General features: G+C 44.5%; 1 protein-coding gene and 1 long non-coding RNA gene across 2 annotated transcripts in view; one reads left to right on the plus strand and one right to left on the minus strand.

Moving 5' to 3' along the window:
- The window catches only part of MYO1F (myosin IF), a 167463-nt gene that overhangs the window by 72434 nt on the left and 74133 nt on the right, over positions 1–20896 (minus strand). The window contains exons 14-19 of the mRNA XM_083179189.1: positions 19524–19691; positions 10612–10697; positions 8560–8641; positions 4783–4889; positions 4599–4697; positions 3594–3738 (exon numbers count right to left, since the gene is read on the minus strand). Of these exons, the coding sequence (XP_083035315.1) occupies positions 3594–3738; positions 4599–4697; positions 4783–4889; positions 8560–8641; positions 10612–10697; positions 19524–19691 (687 nt within the window). The remainder of the gene's footprint in view (positions 1–3593; positions 3739–4598; positions 4698–4782; positions 4890–8559; positions 8642–10611; positions 10698–19523; positions 19692–20896) is intronic.
- LOC146067566 (uncharacterized) overlaps positions 1–20896 on the plus strand; it is a 176923-nt gene that overhangs the window by 31340 nt on the left and 124687 nt on the right. The window lies entirely within an intron of this gene.

A 20896-nucleotide genomic window follows, 5' to 3' on the forward strand; every position in this document is an offset into this window, starting at 1 on the left:
TTCCACCTCACACCACCTGGGATGGCCAGTGACTGCCATAGCACAGGGACCAGACAGCGGCTGTGAGCTGTTCCCAGGGCATGGAGTAATGCAGGGAACATAGAAGAGGGGTGACTGAGGTAAGTCTGCTGTAGGCAGCAAATATTGTGACTGAGATGAGCAGCATTACCAAGGTTAGTACCAGCTAGGCACTGGAAGCACAGCATTGGGCATATTACTACAGTAACATAGAAATGCCATATAACTAGAACTGAACTAGACATAACACTCAGCATGCATGGTACAACACTGTCACAGCACTGGGCATATTGCTAGCACAGCACTGGGCATACCACTTGAACAACTCTAGGGGGCAGGAGTTGTATGGGATAGTGAGGGCCCTACCTATTTGATGGAGGCTCTGCTATGGATTGTGGGTCCAACAATAAGACTATTAAGCTGTTAACTTGCAATGGGGTTAAATAATATCAACTAAATTAATCTTCCTGGAAGATATATATATGTTCCAAACTCACTTGTTATAAAAATATTACATTAACACTAATAGGCAGAAGGGGGCAGTGTTTCCTCAAATATAGGCATAAGGCAGTCATGTCCAAACTATGGCCCTCCAGCTGTTGTGAAACTACACATCCCAGCATGCCTTGCCATATTTTTAGCATTCCCTAATAGTATAACTGTAGCAAGGCATGATAGGATTTGTAGTTCCACAACAGCTGGAGGGCCATAGTTTGGACGGTACTTATATGTTAGTTGGGTGCCCACTAAACTATTTGCTTAGTTTTACGCGTCCCCCACGCTTCGGGCTCGGTGGCTCGCTGCGCTCGCCACACTATATAAAGTCAACTCCATGCCGACATGGATAGTGGGGTATGAACGTACTTACTATAGTGGGCGCCCAACTAACATATAAGTACCGTTTGGACATGCCTGGCATAAAGCAATAGTATTATTCACAATTTATTTATCAAGATTAGTTAGTTACATATGATACCATTCTGAATGATCCTGCAACTTAAACAACTTGTGATCTTTGTTCTTCTTGCTGCCGACCATTATATACTGCCCTGGTATTTCCATGGGTTTGGTTATATCATCTCTATCATTGTACTTTGGACCTTATTCTGGTTGATTCAGTCCTCCACGCATTCGCACGGAGGACCTATGTTTTGCATCTGCACATGCGCAAACGAATATATGCGCATGTGCAGATGCCAGGTGCGAACGGACACTGTGACCTGCAAGTCCCACTTTCAACCAACAGTGCCAGTGGAGGGTGTGGGGCATCGGCGGATAGACCAGCCTATGGGAATGCCCAGTGTTTCATGGGTGTTCCCATGAAAATGCTGGGTGTTCCCATAGAAATCAGGCAGTGACACGGCTGTCAGGGGCGGGCAGATGACATCACCCATCCGGTCCTTGCACAGGGTACACGCCCTGTCCTTGCACAGGGTGCACTCAAACCTAAGGTACCTGAGAGTGTCTTATATTGGGATGCGGTCATCTATTAGAATGAACTTAGGTCTACAGTCATTAGGTCGACCCCACTAGGTCGACTGGCAGGAAGGTCGACCTGACTTAAGGTCGACATGGGCCAAGGTCGACATGACTTAAGGTTGAATTTGCATAAAGGTCGACATGAGGAAGGTGAAAAAAAAACAGTGAAAAACCCATGTCGACCTTATGACCAGTCGACCTTCCTCATGTCGACCTTTATGCAAATTCGACCTTAAGTCATGTCGACCTTGGCCCATGGCGACCTTAAGTCAGGTCGACCTTCCTGCCAGTCGACCTAGTGGGGTCGACCTAATGACTGTAGACCTAAGTTCATTCTGACAGATGTCCCGATTCCCTTATATTTGCGTGTTTGTTCCACATCATTCGATGTTCAGCAACCTTCCAATTATGTGGTCCTCCCCTCAAAAGCTGCAAATGGGTGTTTATGCAAAACATCCATTCGCAGCTGTTCGGGGATCGTGGTGTGCGAGGGGGGGGGGTTTGGACATCCCTGCGGGCGGACTTTAAAAGACACGCAGCACTGCAAACTTTGCAGTGCTGTGTGTCAACCAAAATAACCTCCATTGTATATATTTTCTATAAAACCATGTCTGTACAGGGGCAACCTTGCACTGCTGTTTTGCTGCAGAATAAGTGTATGGTCACAAGCATTGCATTATATTAAGATTGTTTCCCGCGGTAGGATTGAGCACATGGTTGCAATGATGATAGACTTTTTTGCCTGCTCCAGTTACCCAGTACAGTGCAAAACTGTTCTGTTGGCTTGAATCTTATAACTCTATATAATGGAGAAGTGCCTCCCTATCATCCAGGAACCATGAGCCTACACAAGGGATAAAGAGGATTCAGGCCTCTCTTGCCAAAGCTATTGGCGACCCCATAATATTTCTGCTTCCTGGAGTCAAAAGGACCCTAAGGACTCAAGGGTCTTCAAGCAACCCACTGCTGTAAAGCTTAGTGTTGCCCATTCCTCCCTGTGGTAGTCTGAAAATCAGCTATCCCCATAAGGGGAGAGACTTTGATAACTTGGGAACGGGCCATCACCAGCATAGGAGGAACCAGGGGTATGTAGCCAGGGCCGCCACTAGAAATGTGTGGGCCTGGGACTGACCTACAGTCCGGGCCCCCAGCAGCACAGCGCCATATCTCTGCCCCCCCCCCCGCCTGCCAGTACCCTGCCTCCCCCTACCCTGTCCCCATTACGATTACTTACCATTACCCACGTTGCGGCATCGTCCTCCAACTCCTTCAGTCTCCACGGTCAGGTCCGGAGCGCACACTGCACAGTGCAGCCTGCAGAGTGCCGAGCCCCTCTGTGTCCTAGGCTCGGCGCTCTGCAGGCTGCACTGTGTATTGTGCATGCCTGCCCGCCAACGTTTGGTGGGGGAGGCTGTATGCGGGTGCAGGGGGCTGTGGGCAGCTGTCCGGGCCCCTCCAGAGGCCAGGGCCTGGGACAGCTGTACTCAAGGCACCCCCCTGTTGGGGACCAGGTCACAGATGGCTTATTGTCTGCAGGGGCCCCTTTAAGTCCCACAATGTACATTGGCATATACAATAGTTCATATATGTAATTGCCACTAATTATTTATACTACAGGTAAGAGTTTGTCTCCAAACATTTGAGAGAGTAAATTATAGAAAAAACCCATACTGTAGCTAAGAGACATTAAAATGCAAAAAACACATTACTGTTTTATACAAACAACACCCTATGGGGATTATTCTGGTTCACTCCTTCTGGCAAATTCCTTCTTAGATGGACAAAACCATGTGCACTGCAGGTTGGGCAGATGTTACTTGTGCAGAGAGAGTTAGATTTGGGTGGGGTTTTACTTCAAAGTGAGATCTATATTGCAGTGTAAAAATAAAGCAGCCAGTATTTTCCCTGCACAGAAACAAAATAACTCACCCAAATCTAATTCTCTCTGCACATGTCACATCTGCCCCCCTGCAGTGCACATGGTTTTGTCCATCTAAGAAGGAATTTGCCAGAAGGAGGGAACCAGAATAACCCCCTATGTCCTGACTCCTGCCCATTACAGACTGACAGAGAGGAAGGTTATATCTATAACATACCGATTCTGGATTCTTCACAAACACCTTGGATTTACCCATTTGGTACTGATCAGCATCCATATTTACTGATCTTAAGAGATGCTGTACCCCTTGCCGCTCATCCCCTCTCCATTTAGGCCAAGTTTCCTGTGTGAGGATGGCATATCTGACAACACAGAAAATTATTATTATCATCCTTTAATTATATTGCACCAAAAGGTATCCGCAGCACCCAATTACAGAGTACATAAACAAATAAGCAAAACAGTGACTTACAGTTGAATACAATGGAGGACAAGTACCGGGAGCATAACCATAGCTGCATCAGCAGATGACACTGAAATAAGTATCCGCGTGGCAGAACAGTGCAGGATTTGGACCATGATTCAGACCTCCTCCCCAGGCAGCATATATTCACTGCATAACGAGCAGGTAAACGCTGCCCCACTGATCACATGCCCCCTGTCAAGCGAAACCCCGTGCTAGCATGTGAGCGGATGTGTATGCTTACACATCTGCTCACACGCGGACACACGGAGGAGAAATCATTCCATGGCCGTTCTGAAAAGTAAGTCTATTCTTACTTTTCAGATGCCCGTTATCCGCTGAATTGAGGGTGGGTGCTGACATCATGTGACATCAACCACCCACTCCGATCATGCATTGGCATGTCTGTGTTCGCATGGGTACACTCAGCATTTTTTCTTTGTTGGCACACCCATAAAACGCTAAGTGGTCCCCTGTGATCGCCCCTTGCCCCGCCCCTTTCCCACCCACCATTGAGCAAACACCCTGGCGAGTTTGAAACTCTCCAAAGTAGTTGCTTCCGGGGTTTGCACATGCTCCTATGCAAACCCCCAACCATCGGGCCCAGGGACGAATTCAGACATGAGCGATTAGGTCTGAATCGTCCCCTTGGTGCCATCAAAGAAAGCTCATGAAGGAAAAGGAATAGTTCCTATAGAAAAGGATTATGATAATAATGTAAGTGCATATGACTGCTTAAATGTCAGTTGCTCTTGCTACCTTTGTAGGAATTTATTGAACACCCTTCGATAGGCAAAGCCAGCCCGACGTACACGGATGTTCTCCTTCAGGCCTAGGTACTCCACTTGATGTTTGACTCTGGAAAGCATAGAGGATTTATACTAAAATGTCAAATTAAATGTAAATAATTCTCCTTTTAGAAGAAAAGGACATCAGTGCTCACCTGCTTTCTTCCCAGTCTTTTGACCTTTTCGTCTCATTTGGTTTGATACAACGGATGTAATGAGGTGTGCACTTCATCAGAGTATTTACGAGGTCATTTGCTTGTTTCTGTATCAAAGATATCATATTATTGTGAAACATCCAGCCACCCACAGAAGTATTATATGAAGCTTTCATTTTAGCTTCTGCTCCAACTGAATAAATGAGAAGCAGCATACAATTGCTACCAAACACATATAACACATAAGGGTAGGGACAGCATAGGTCCAAATGAAGTGAATGTGGAACAACAAGATCAGAACTTGGAGCAGCAGAAGCAGCAGGATTAATTAGTTTCAGTCCAGATTTTCCTAAAGATCTTCTGGAACATGGTTTGGTTTGGTGGGGAGTGCCTGGCAGTGGTGGCGACAAGTGCCTTGCATACAGTGCCACGGGGTTACCGTGCTGCTAGGAGGTGGTGCGCCAGTGGTGAGCCACTGGAAGCACCACTGATGCGCACCTCCATGCCCGAATATTTTCCAGGACAGCACGCTGCAGAAGAGCAGCTGAGCCCAGAAAAACTTCTAGGCATACCACGAAGCAGTTAAACCAGTTGGTGTTATATATGGATTGTGTACTAGCGAATCTTGGGATGGGAGCAGTGGTGTATCCATAGTGAGTGCAGGGGGCCCACAACGCATACACTGCACACATTTTACAAGTACTGTCCCTCCGGAGTCCCGCGGCAGTGGCAGGAGCTCTGTAGAAATCACTGCAAAAATGGTGTGACTGCCATTTTCCCGTGGGTCTGCCCATGCTCAGTGGAGTCTGATCGCTCTTGTGCTCAAACTTCACAGCGCAGTCAAGGTTCCTGCATGCGCAGTATGGTCTGAGCTCTAGCATAATCAAGGAGGCAGATGAGTCTGCATATAGATGGGAAGTGGACAGGCTTTCACAGTGGTGCGGCAGAAACAACCTGGACCTAAATCCCATCAAAACACTCGAGATGGTAGTAGACTTCAGGAGAAAACCAAATGTCAAGGTCCCAGTAGTAATTTCCAACAGAGTGGTGTCAAGGGTAGAGACCTTCAAATTCCTTGGGACAAAAATCAGTACTTGATTCCTAGCACGGCGCCCTTCGCATACCGTACTTAGTGGTATGCGATGCGATATTCCCGTTAAATTAACATGAGTGCTTGTACAATGAAATATCGCCTAGCATTGCATGCCAGCAAATGGTATGCGATGCGATTTTTAATTGTACAAGCACCCTGATGGGTGCTTACAATGTTAAATGCACCCTCATTGTCAACGCCACCCCCACTATCCACGCCAACCCGAAGCATGGCAAGCGCAGCGAGCCCGCAAGGGGTGGCGGTACGCGTCCTCCGACCTTTTCATACCCCCACTATCCACGTCAGCATGGAGATGATTTATGTAGTGTGGCGAGCCTGAAGTGTGTCGAGCGCAGTGAGCCCCGCGAGGGGACGTGGAATATGAGCCCGAAGCGTGGCGAGCGCAGCTTCTGGATCTATCTAAGATCTATCTATCTAAAATCAACTCCATGCCGACGTGGATAGTGGGGGTATGAAAATGTCGGAGAACGCGTACCGCCGCCCCTCTCGGGCGCGCTACGCTCGCCACGCTCGCCACGCTTCGAGTTGCCATTGATAGTGGGGGTGATGTTGACAATGGGGGTGCAATTAACATTGTAAGCACCCATCAGGGTGCTTGTACAATTAAAAATCGCATTGCATGCCGCTATATTGCTTGCGCTGCGATGTGATTGTATAAGATGCACTACGATCAAAATCGGGGGCGCCGTGCTAGGAAACAAGTACCCAAAAATCTCTTGCAAACCTCAGATGGGAGCCCAACATAACTTCCATTGTCAAAAAGTGTTTTACACTGCTATCGTGGAGTCTGTTCTATGCTCCTCTATTACAATCTGGTATAGAGGGGCCAATGAATCTGACAAACAAAGCCTGCAAAGATTGGTGAGAACAGCAAGGAAGATTATTGGGACGGACCTCCCCCTGTAAAGGAACAATACTTAAGCAGGGTCAAGAAGCAAGCTGGGAAGATCGTGGCAGACAAACTCCACCCTGGCCATAACTTGTTTGATATTCTCCCATCAGATGCTTCAGGTCCATTCCTGCCAAGCTGTCAAGAACCGTACGATGCTTATTCCCGATAGCTATTCAGCTATTGAACAATGTACTCTAAGATACTGCTAATCTAAACACCTAACTGCTCTGTCTAACCTTGCAAATCAAAACATGTGAATTGACATTTGTATGCGCAATTGATGCAATGTAGGTATGTCCTGTTATCCCTCTTGTACCATGCTTGAAGCTGCACTATATCTACAAAAAATTCCTAGTATACGAGAGTATACATGGCCAATAAAGTGATTCTGATGCTCAGACCCTACTGCACCTGGCGCAGCTCCTAGGAGACAAAGGAGGGGGGGGGGTACGGCCGAGGAGGCTGCATAAGCCTCCTCTCCTCGGTGGGGTGGTTGGGGAGAGCACACAAGCCATCTTCTTTACACTTCTTCTTTGCACCTCTTTGACGATCTGTAGTTTATCTATGAGGAATGCAGGATGTGTAGTTCCTCAATCCAGTGTAATTATTTACCCTGCTTCCACTAACATTTTTCTGATGATTATATTGCATGTCCAGAGGCTTTGCTATCTTCTGTGCCAATGAGGGGTCCTACTAAAATTTAAATGCACTCTCACATCTATCTTAAAACACCTTTTCTTTTAATCCCCAGAACATTGTTTGCATGTACAGTATTTGCACCTATCCAGATTTGCTTGCACCAGTACGCACAGTACTATTTTTCTGGAAAAATAGGTTCAGGAATTCTGATAGATTCCTGTACTTACTCCAATGGGCTGCTACATTTGCAAACCCCCTCTAAATATCCTGTGTTTTTTTTTGTCTAAAGGGTTGAGCTATGATAATATGGTTCACTTCTTGTAAATGTGTTGAAAAATGCTATTTTTTTGGCCATATTGGGAAGATTATTAATGCTGCGCAAGGAAAAATAATCAAATTAATGCTGTTTACTGGAAATTAAAACATTTCGGGACAGATGCACCAAGCTTCAAAAAGTAATAAAGTGGAGCGTTATAAACAACCAGGCCAATCGACTCCCAACAGTCATGTTACAGGGGTTTGGAAAATGACATTTGGGGGCTGCTTGGCTGGTTGTTTATCATTTTCCACCTTATCACTTTTTGTAGCTTAGTGCATCTGCCCCTTCTTGAGGAAACAAGTCTTAATTTGAGGAGATACTTCTTAAATAATTACTTACATTTCTGTTAAACTTCATGATGTTGTTAATGGTGAAACATTTTTTCCCTAGTTCTGATTAGCGCAAACTGATATTTTGCTTAAAAAAAAGACAAATCCATACCTCCCAACTTCCAGGCTCAGTGAAGAGGGACACAGGTGAAATTAGGGGGCATTTTTGATGCTGTGGGGGCATGGCCCAGAGGCTCTGTGTGCCTTTAGCCATGCCCCCAGCCTCTCTGGCTGTGGGAATAGACACTGCTGGCCCCAGGCCGGATGTGGGAACGTCCCTGAAAACTGTGACATTCCCGCGGGAAGCAGGACTATTGGGAGGTATGAAATGAATTGACTACAACAATAAACCCAAATCCACACCCAAAACCACAAACACCACACCCACATGCACGCAACGTCATGTCCGGGTATAGGGATTATTGGAGGTATGGGGTACTAACTTCTGCTTCAAGAGCAGCAGAAATGATTTGCTTGATGGTACCTTGATTTTTGAGCCTGCTGTAGTCGGCCTACTTTTCTTGTCGGAATCCAATTTCTCTGGGAAAAGACTCTGTATAAACTGACTGGACAGAAATAGAGTTCATATTGTAAATCACAAGTTGATTAAGGAATGAATCATTTAGATAGTTTATACGTTTTTTATTTTATAGATGAATTCACCTCTTTACTGGATTAGTTTGGGAACTGTAGGACAGAAGACATATTGTGCAATATAATGTATATACGATAGCATCATAAATATATATCTAATATATATTAGAATATACAGTATATTATATACTGTATAAGTACATAACATTATTTATATACTGGTCTTAAATTGTACCTACTTACAGAATACAGTGAGTACCAGTTGCATTGCTATTTCTACTCTCTTTTGTGCACTTACATTTTAAAAAGTTACTTATAAGAAGCCAATATTAAGGTCTATACACACTGGGTGATTATGCCCTGCGTGTATGGACAGCGATGATCGCTATCATACACACTGAGCGCTTTCCCACTGCAGAGCCATCCTCAAAGCTGCTCATCTGCTGGTTATACTGCGCTGGGAGCGCGCAGCAGCTTTCACCGCTCATCGCCGGGGCATACACACTGGGTGGCTTTGAGCTGCTGTTTTGAACAGCATTCAGCTCAAAGTCACCCAGTGTTTATAAGCCTTTAGGCTTCTAGATGTTACAGCATCCCACCCAATATCTCTTTCTCTCTCCCTGACACCTTTACAGTATATTCAGTACATGCCATTAGGGGGAGATGAACAGCCAAGACTGGAGTGGTTGATTGGACTGGATCAGGGTTAAACTGTCCCCCAGGGGAATCCGCCTCCTCATCAAAGAATCAGGTTCTAGATTGTGCACTTGAGTTATACATTATACCTATGTTACTTTATACTACACAGAAAATTTTTATATTCTGTTATTTATCTGGTATAATATCATGTGTGCATTGACAGTATTTACTATATATATATATATATATATATATATATATATATATATATATATATAGAGAGAGAGAGAGAGAGAGAGAGATATGGTAACATTTTATATATATATATATATATGGTCATTTTTATTAAAAGCACATAAAATGTAAATATGACATCCGCTTGTTTTAGTTTGCTTAGTTGTTAACAGCACATGATTCCAACCCTACGCGTTTCATCTCAAAAGACTTCTTCAGGGGTAAACATGTGCACAGTATGTCGATGATATACATAAAATTCTTTAAACAGGTTCTCTGATATACAGTGTATCCAATATGGTCCAATATTGACGGGTGTCTCAATGGACTCAGATGAAAATTTCTTATGAATTCGATACCAGAGATGAATTCACCAGTGTATCTCCTCAAGCAACAAGTGTAGCTATATATATATATATATATATATATATATATATATATATATATATGTGTGTGTGTATATATATATAATATATATATATAAATATACTGTACACATATATTTATCAAGGGCCCAGACTATGCACTCTCTGTGGCAGCTTACCACAACCCCTTTGGGGACTTGCCACACCCCTAAACATGGGCCCTTCTGACACTGGACATGACTGGTGTGGGGATGGGGCCCTGCCTATTTAGTCAGTGCTGGACCCCAACATTTCTGATGTAGGACCTGTGTGGGTTTGTTGTGTATGTGTGTGTAGCAATAGATGCTATCACTGATGGTAAAGATGTCAAATGTCAACTTACTGCTATGGTAAGTTTAGGAAGGTAAGTGTGTTCAGTGCATTAGAGCTTGCCAGCTTTAACCCTTTGAGTGCCAACATCTCTGTGAGATATGTAAAATATCTGCTAAAAATGCCAGCGTTGCTCACATTTGTTATATAAATTCAAATAAAAAATGTGTAAAAAAGATTATATTTCCTATATCAGGTAAACAATATAGGTCACTATGATGAACAAAAATATTTGCTTGGCAATTTTCACACCTATTTTGAGAAATCCACTTGGCACTCAGAGGGTTAAATGAATTACATTCAATGATAAGGACAGTACAGAATATGCTACTTACTGCTCACTGCTCTGCATCAGTTCAATAAGGTCTATAAAAAGAACATCTCGATTCCTCTCGCAGAATCCCTCAACATCATATGAGACCTGGAGGAAAAATATATGTTTAGTAATCTAACTAAGGCAGTGGTTCCCAAACTTTTTGAATCACGGCACGCTACAGTATAAGAATATTTTTCAAGGCACCCCTAGGCAAAGAGTTTGTTACTGAGAATTTCAGAAAAAATATTACATTAAATAAATTGTAAGTAAATTTTATCCTTAGGTCCAGTTATGTGGTGAAGAACATGATTCACTTCTGTTTACCCACATATTTTTTTTTTTTTAGGTGTGATAACATGTTCTCGATACACATTGATACAAAAAAGGCACTATACCTGTATGTACTGTATCAATCTATCTATCTATCTATCTATCTATCTATCTATCTATCTATCTATCTATCTATCTATCTATCTATTTTTTATCTATATATCTAACTATTTATGAACCATCTATCCACTGTCTAGCTAAATATAAATGCATCTATTTGTGTAAGGGTAGGTAGCTAATGGGGCATATCAGGGGTTAGAGGCCAGCAGCTCTGAGAACAAGGGTTGGGTTCGAGTAGATAGATTATGGGGAAGAAGAGGGTTAATGACCTGCAGTTGCTGGGGGTTGAGAAAGGGTAAGGCCAGATTTGAGCTGTGGCAGGTGGCACCGAGGACAGCATGTCTCTCCTTTTTCTCGTTGGGAGGACCCGGGCAAAGGCACCATCTTTTTTACACCAGTGTACTCTTCTTGCTCTGCTGACGCAGCTCTCCTTTTTCTCATTGGGAGGACCCGGGCAAAGGCACCATCTTTTTTACACCAGTGTCCTCTTCTTCCTCCACTGCTCCAGCCGGCACAGTCCTATGGTGGTCGGTGGGGAAGGGTACCCACATATTTTATTATTTGAAGCCACAAGCACTGATTTCGTATTTAATTGACCATAAATAATTTGAAATGGTTCCTTTGGTTCCGGACCACCAACCTGGGGAACCCCTGAAAGTGCTCCGAGGCACCCCAGGGAGCCTAGGCGCACAGTTTGGGAACCACTGAACTAAGGATTAGTCAGGCTGCAATCTAAGTTGTTATCCTACTAAGTTGCTATACTAATGCATTTGTTTCATTGCATACAATTTCTCAATACCCGTCATGTTCATACTTTCATTGGGCCATTATATATATATACGGTCCCACCAGGGAACTCTAGCTGCAGGGGCCCACAGAAGAGGTGTGGTCAACCATTGGTAGGTGTGGTCATCGATGTGAGGGGCATGGCCATCCCACAAAAGACACATATTATGAATTTTTCCGATTTGAGAACAATCGTACATACATTACCACTCTCATTCATACATACATACATGCACTGCCGCTACCATTCACCCATAATTGCAGTGCTGCATACCTCCCAGCAGTCCTGATTACCGCGGGAATGTCCCGGTTTTCGGGGACATTCCCGCGTCCCTCCCAGGGCCGGCAGTGTCCCACGGTGAGGTGGGGGGGGGGGCTGTTTGGAGGCCTCTGGGTCATGCCCCCATAGCATCAAAACGGGGCGTGGCCTTGCGGGAGAACCGCAAGTATAGGCCACGCCCCATTAATTAGGCCACGTCCCCGGGATTTTTGGCACGCCTCCGGCGCGCATCCTTCTGTCCCTCCTTCATCTCTTTGTAAGTTGGGAGGTATGTTGTTGCTACCATTCATATACATATATATATATATATATATAGTTGGTCGAGATGTGCAGCACTCCAGTCAGAATCATTCGAAAATCAGCTTTATTTAGAGACAACGTTTCAATATCCAGTCGATATTGTCATCAGGTTAAAATACATCATATGACAAACACTTTAAATACACAGTGAAATCAGTGTCAGCTGGAGTCTGCCGGAGACTCGCGCCAAACGTGTCCAAAGACAACGTCAGCGTCTGCCTCCGACACACCCCCACCGGCACCATACGCATTACATCACCAGAAACCATAGAAACAATAATAACAAAATAGAAAAGCCGTTCGGAATAAAACAAATACCCGTTCAGCCATAGGGAAATAAATATAAACATAGAAGTGTAAAGAATCATGTAGAACAAGAAGACAATCGGTAAAAGCGCTTGTGGAAAACAACATGCACCGATTGACAATAGTCGACACTATGTCGACAAAACTCTAATTACATGCAATAAAAATAAAAAATACATATATATATATACAAAGACAAGATCAAAAAAGTAATATAACAAAACACCAGGAGAAAATAACTAGGGGGAATAAGTCAGGCAATAAGAAGTATGACACCATATCGCAGCATATCCTGTAAATCCCATATGGTGGGTCAACCACTTAACACAGAAATAGACAAAATTACATCAAAAGCGAGGAAATGCCGGACTGCTCGTTGAGCCCATTCGGAGTCAGGGTCCCCAATCGTGCAATCCAGCGTGCCTCGCACTGAAGCAACATTAGTTTTCTGTTACCACCTCTAATATGCACAGGGATATGGTCTATCATGCGATATCTAATGGTGGTCACACCATGTCTCGCCATCACAAAGTGCCGCGCAACCGGCTGATCGCTCACACCGGTTGCTATGGCTCCCTTGATGGCCGATCTATGGGCGGCCATCCTGTCTTTAAAAGGTCTCTCAGTCTTACCAATGTAAGACAGCCCACACGGGCAGATAATCTGATAGACAGTGTAACACGAGTTGCACGAAAGAGTGTGTCTAATGGATAGACTCTTCCCTGTGCGTGGGTGGTTAGACATAGCACCTGGTAACATAAATTTGCAGGATGTGCAAGTACATCTCACGCAACCCAATTTCCTACCCACCGGCTGGTTGGTAAGCGGTGCAGCATTAGATTTCACTAGGAAATTACCCAAATTTCTAGATCGTTTGAAACTAGGCAATAATTTAGTATTGCCAAGTCCTAGGTCCACATCAGATTGAATGATAGGCCAATGGTTGCGGGCAATTTTAACAATTTCAGGGCTAAGTTGTGTGTATGTGGTAACCCACGGTAAAACTTCAGGTTTTAAATCAGAAGAGTTATTGGATGAAAGCAAACTAGTGCGATCTAAACCAATAACTTTAGCTTTGATGGTCAGTAATTCGGATAATGGATATCCACGGTCAATGAACCGTTCGATCATGAGGTCCATTTGATGATTAGCCATCAACGGATCAGAAACAATCCGTTTGATGCGTAGCAGTTGTGAATAAGGTAAACTTCTTACCATCGCTCTCGGATGGCAGCTGGAAAATTCTAATAAATTATTACGGTCAGTTTCCTTTTTATAGAGGTCAGTGTGAATATTACCATCCTTGAGAGTAATGCTCACATCCAAAAAACTGATGCAAGACTGGTTATAGGTAAACGTAAATTTAATAGGATCCGCACCGGCATTGTGCTGGGTCAAAAAATTACAAAAAATATCAGGTGGTCCCTTCCAAAATACCAGCAAATCGTCTATATAGCGATTATAATAGACGATGTTGCTGGCGATGGCGGGATTGTCAAAAAATAAAGTTTGCTCATACTCAAACATAAAAATATTGGCGTACGAGGGAGCGACCGCCGCCCCCATCGCAACACCAATCTTTTGTAAAAAGAATTTATTATTGTAAAGAAAATTTTTTTTTTCTAAAACCAGTTGCATCAGTTCTAGGATGAGAGAGATATCTGGACCTTTATAAAGTACATTATTGGTAAGAAAATGTCTAAGCGCCGCCAACCCCAAAGCATGGGGGATGGAGGTGTACAGCGCAGAAACATCGATGGCAAACATCGTGACCTCACCATCGATATGTCCTAAGTCAATGAGTTTTTTCAGTAGTGTATTGGTATCCAACAGATACCTCGGGTGCCCCCGTATACACGGCTGAAAAAGACAATCCAAATATACAGAGACATGCTGCAAAAGGGAGCCCCGTGCAGCCACAATGGGTCTGCCGGGGGGATCAATAAGCTGCTTATGTACCTTAGGGAGGCAATAAAACAAGGGCACAATGGGGAAACTAGGAATCAAAGCATTCATTAAGTCAATGGAAATAGCATCTTGAGAAACAGCTCCAGAGAGTAACTCACGTAATTCTTTGGCAAAAATAACAGTGGGATCACCAGGCAACGAAACATAAGTCCCTGAATCGTCCAAGTGGGTCATCACTTGTAGGTGGTATTTGTCCATATCCTGGACCACCAGGGCGCCCCCTTTGTCGGCCCCCCGGAAAACCAGGGAGTTGTTGGAGGCTAGAATCCTTTAATGCGTCCATACGGACATTCAACCGCATGCTGAACTCTGAGGTTCAAACAGTGTCTAAATCCCCCAGGACGCAGTTTAACAATCTGAATAAAACTGAACGGGACATTGTGAAAAATCTAGCCTCCAACAACTCCCTGGTTTTCCGGGGGGCCGACAAAGGGGGCGCCCTGGTGGTCCAGGATATGGACAAATACCACCTACAAGTGATGACCCACTTGGACGATTCAGGGACTTATGTTTCGTTGCCTGGTGATCCCACTGTTATTTTTGCCAAAGAATTACGTGAGTTACTCTCTGGAGCTGTTTCTCAAGATGCTATTTCCATTGACTTAATGAATGCTTTGATTCCTAGTTTCCCCATTGTGCCCTTGTTTTATTGCCTCCCTAAGGTACATAAGCAGCTTATTGATCCCCCCGGCAGACCCATTGTGGCTGCACGGGGCTCCCTTTTGCAGCATGTCTCTGTATATTTGGATTGTCTTTTTCAGCCGTGTATACGGGGGCACCCGAGGTATCTGTTGGATACCAATACACTACTGAAAAAACTCATTGACTTAGGACATATCGATGGTGAGGTCACGATGTTTGCCATCGATGTTTCTGCGCTGTACACCTCCATCCCCCATGCTTTGGGGTTGGCGGCGCTTAGACATTTTCTTACCAATAATGTACTTTATAAAGGTCCAGATATATCTCTCATCCTAGAACTGATGCAACTGGTTTTAGAAAAAAATTTTTTTCTTTACAATAATAAATTCTTTTTACAAAAGATTGGTGTTGCGATGGGGGCGGCGGTCGCTCCCTCGTACGCCAATATTTTTATGTTTGAGTATGAGCAAACTTTATTTTTTGACAATCCCGCCATCGCCAGCAACATCGTCTATTATAATCGCTATATAGACGATTTGCTGGTATTTTGGAAGGGACCACCTGATATTTTTTGTAATTTTTTGACCCAGCACAATGCCGGTGCGGATCCTATTAAATTTACGTTTACCTATAACCAGTCTTGCATCAGTTTTTTGGATGTGAGCATTACTCTCAAGGATGGTAATATTCACACTGACCTCTATAAAAAGGAAACTGACCGTAATAATTTATTAGAATTTTCCAGCTGCCATCCGAGAGCGATGGTAAGAAGTTTACCTTATTCACAACTGCTACGCATCAAACGGATTGTTTCTGATCCGTTGATGGCTAATCATCAAATGGACCTCATGATCGAACGGTTCATTGACCGTGGATATCCATTATCCGAATTACTGACCATCAAAGCTAAAGTTATTGGTTTAGATCGCACTAGTTTGCTTTCATCCAATAACTCTTCTGATTTAAAACCTGAAGTTTTACCGTGGGTTACCACATACACACAACTTAGCCCTGAAATTGTTAAAATTGCCCGCAACCATTGGCCTATCATTCAATCTGATGTGGACCTAGGACTTGGCAATACTAAATTATTGCCTAGTTTCAAACGATCTAGAAATTTGGGTAATTTCCTAGTGAAATCTAATGCTGCACCGCTTACCAACCAGCCGGTGGGTAGGAAATTGGGTTGCGTGAGATGTACTTGCACATCCTGCAAATTTATGTTACCAGGTGCTATGTTTAACCACCCACGCACAGGGAAGAGTCTATCCATTAGACACACTCTTTCGTGCAACTCGTGTTACACTGTCTATCAGATTATCTGCCCGTGTGGGCTGTCTTACATTGGTAAGACTGAGAGACCTTTTAAAGACAGGATGGCCGCCCATAGATCGGCCATCAAGGGAGCCATAGCAACCGGTGTGAGCGATCAGCCGGTTGCGCGGCACTTTGTGATGGCGAGACATGGTGTGACCACCATTAGATATCGCATGATAGACCATATCCCTGTGCATATTAGAGGTGGTAACAGAAAACTAATGTTGCTTCAGTGCGAGGCACGCTGGATTGCACGATTGGGGACCCTGACTCCGAATGGGCTCAATGAGCAGTCCGGCATTTCCTCGCTTTTGATGTAATTTTGTCTATTTCTGTGTTAAGTGGTTGACCCACCATATGGGATTTACAGGATATGCTGCGATATGGTGTCATACTTCTTATTGCCTGACTTATTCCCCCTAGTTATTTTCTCCTGGTGTTTTGTTATATTACTTTTTTGATCTTGTCTTTGTATATATATATATGTATTTTTTATTTTTATTGCATGTAATTAGAGTTTTGTCGACATAGTGTCGACTATTGTCAATCGGTGCATGTTGTTTTCCACAAGCGCTTTTACCGATTGTCTTCTTGTTCTACATGATTCTTTACACTTCTATGTTTATATTTATTTCCCTATGGCTGAACGGGTATTTGTTTTATTCCGAACGGCTTTTCTATTTTGTTATTATTGTTTCTATGGTTTCTGGTGATGTAATGCGTATGGTGCCGGTGGGGGTGTGTCGGAGGCAGACGCTGACGTTGTCTTTGGACACGTTTGGCGCGAGTCTCCGGCAGACTCCAGCTGACACTGATTTCACTGTGTATTTAAAGTGTTTGTCATATGATGTATTTTAACCTGATGACAATATCGACTGGATATTGAAACGTTGTCTCTAAATAAAGCTGATTTTCGAATGATTCTGACTGGAGTGTTGCACATCTCGACCAACTATCTAATACCCCCCGGTGCGGGCACCCATACAGCAAATTTTAACGGAGGAAGTGCTTGGCATTCTGCGCTATATATATATATATATATATATGCACTGACACTCAGTCATACATTGCATTCTTACATATACTGAATATACATTCCACCCCACCTCTGCCCCAAGGCATATTAAGGGGGGGGGGGGTATTCAATCTGTGCCAATATTTCCCGACAGGGAAAATATCAGCACTCAACAGTTGGAATCCAGGATTGAATACCCCCTAAGACCACTACCTCTTTCCCCCAAGGGACTCTAAGCAGCCAAATGATAGCAAAAGGCATCTTACCGCTATTCGGATCATGGAGCTGCTGGCGTGTGTGCAGGCGCAGCTTGCTGTTGGTGAGGAGGTACTGTAATGAATGCTTCACATTGGTGCCACTGGCTCAGCGATACTGCACCAGAACCCCATATGGGGTTACTGACCGTTTTTGATTACTCCGGACATTCCAGTAATTAAGACCAGAGTCTGGAGGGTGGCGTTCCCGGACGTAACCCTAGCCCCATAAAAAGCACACCCCTGCACCCACTGGTGACCAGGCTCCTCACAAGATTAGGCCTTGCCCCCCAGAGATTTTACTGTGATTCGCGGGCCTGTGAGGAGGCGGAGCCAAGTTAATTCAATGAAAATTGCATCATGTTGCATTTCCCACCACCCCACAGGCCTGCAAATCGTGGTAAAGTGCAGAGGGGGGCGGGGCTATGACTGCTGACTGCAGGACGTCAGTATTAGAAAAAACATATCTGTGGACCATCTGGGGAGGTTTCTAGGCAGACCCCCCGTGTGCCCCTGACACTAATAATGCTCTGACAGAGCGTCTCAGTGCAGCCTGTTGGGCAGCTGCTCTGGTGTCAGCTCACTGATTCCAGGAAGTGGAATCAGTGACACTGTACTACTGTCACTGATGGAGCTCGCTGCCTCTAAACAGGGACACTAAGCGGCTGCAGCTGCACAGCACTCTTCCCCCACTCCCATCATTATCCCTGACCCAGCCGGCCGGGTTAGGTAATGCAGCCGATGCTTGATAAAGCAACACTGACGCTGGGGTCGCAAGCCATGCCCTCATGCAAAAGAGGGCGTGGCTAAGAATCGGTAGGGCCTACCGGTGGCTTCCCTGGCTCCCCATTGACCCAGTCCAAGCCTGCCCGCACCCAAGGCTGCATATGGATGTTTATGCAAATCATCCATTCGCATGCCTGTGGGCGGCAGGTGGCATCTGGGGGACTTGCAAGGCTGCGAAATTCGCAGCCTTGCGAGTCAACCAGAATAAGGGCCAATGTACAGTACCTATCTCCAGAAAAGCTTAGCTTTTAGGAGCTTAGGGCTCTATTCAGTACTGATTGCTTATGTGATCAGTATCACAGTTTTCTGCTTATCAGGAATCTGCGCATGTCCAGAAATGATCCTGCAATCATAGCGCAGTATAGTGAATGCCTCTGTCTGATTGATAGACAGAGGTGTTTGGTGGGTGGGTGACGTGGGGGGTGTAGTTGCCCAGAAAAAGGGGTTGTCATTCATCCCTGTTCTCAGTGAGAGGAGAGGCCAGGGACTGCAGTTTACTTGGCCCTTCAAGCCCTCCTGTGATGGCCAGGCTCAGTGGGCTGGTGCTTACTCAGCTTCCCATTGTGGATGGCCAATGCTTTGTTCCTATATAGAAAGTATTGCTGAAGAGGGACCTTCTGATCCCAACCTGACAGCCTCTGCGCTGCTTCCTCCACAAGTGTATTGTCAGGGCAGGTAGTAAAGTCATAGCCATAGTTATCTCTTTACAGGGAAAGGAAACTACTGGAGCCTCAGTTCAAGGAAATGTTTTTGTTTTTCTATTTTTCATTAAGTACTTCCTTAAAATGATTCCTTATCATAGCGATATGCAAATATAAGAAATGTGGATTCTTTTGTCCATATGAATAAATAATATACCCCTAAAACATTGATGTATTGCTATTTACCTTGCCAGCATAGTGGTGAATAACAAAGCCAGAATTCCAGTTGTTGAAGTGCTCATGGTTGCCTACAGCTGCCTGGAGCTTCTGCAGTAGGGTCTGATCTGCACCTCCGCCTGTGGCATGCATAGTGGCACACACATCATCCAGAACACTCATTATACCTGGAGGGTTCTAGGAGGATAGACGATCATAAACACAAAGCAGCAACATAAGTTTGATATTATGTTAATTCTAGTATTAGCTGCAATTCCATTCGCAACCGCTCACCATCTAATGATTTTCCCACTGTAACCTACAGTGTGACAGAAACAGGCTGATTGGTGCCGGAGCTGACATCATATACCCTCCCTGAAAACACTTGATCACGCCTGCATTTTCCCCAGTAAACGTCCTTATGACACCCATAAATTGAGGCTTCCTGTAAATCAACTGGCGTATGGCCAGTGATTAAAAAAGATGCTGGATTTTATAGCAGGACGGCCTTGCACATGTATACTGCCAGGGGCAAACACAGGATATTCAAAAGGGGGTTTCCAGAGGGGCGGAGCAAAGCACAGAGATGGACACTTAAGTGACCCAGTATATGCCGGGTCAGACCAAATGTATATAAATAATAATAATTAAAAAAAATATATATATATGTATATACACACATGATGAAAACTGCTCACATGCAGTTGAAACGGCTGTCAGGTCGGCAGCTGTCTATTTGTGCAATGATGTAATTGCAATAAACCCTTTTTCTCTTCACCTACTACCATGTACCGGCTCCAATCCTTTCTGCGAGGGGGTAAGTGCTTTCTATTAACCACATTATGTGCCTGGCACCGGAACAGTTTTATCTTTAACCAGAGTGCCAACCTGAGAACCCAACTGTCAATATACACACACAGATATATACATACATACATACTGTACATACACACACACACACACACACACACACATAGAGGGGCATCAACAGCAGTGTAGTAGACCCCTGGGCATAGCAATGTATTGGGGCCCCTACCGATCCTCCAGCGGTAGGGGTGGGGGAAGCTTTGATGTCCCGCAGGTGGTAGGGGGTATTATATCAACCGCTCAGCATGTAGGGACTGTATCAGTAATTTCCACTAATTACCCCTTTACTGCACAGATGGTGGGAGATGGGGTGGGAGAAGGGGGCATTGGGCTGAATAAAGGGGCCCTGATACATAACTTCCAGGGTGGTAGAGGATGTTTAATACGCAGAGGAGGGGTGTATAATGGAGTGGGCTTTTTATTCATAATTTTCTGGTGGGAGGACAGCTTGCTTGACTGCAGATATCTCCAGTTCCCGGAACTAGATTTCTTAGCCTTTGGAATTAAAAACTAGAGAATCCCACCTACCAAATGGA

Source organism: Crinia signifera, chromosome 1, assembly GCF_055691185.1.
Source record: "Crinia signifera chromosome 1, ASM5569118v1, whole genome shotgun sequence".
Lineage (NCBI taxonomy): Eukaryota > Metazoa > Chordata > Amphibia > Anura > Myobatrachidae > Crinia > Crinia signifera.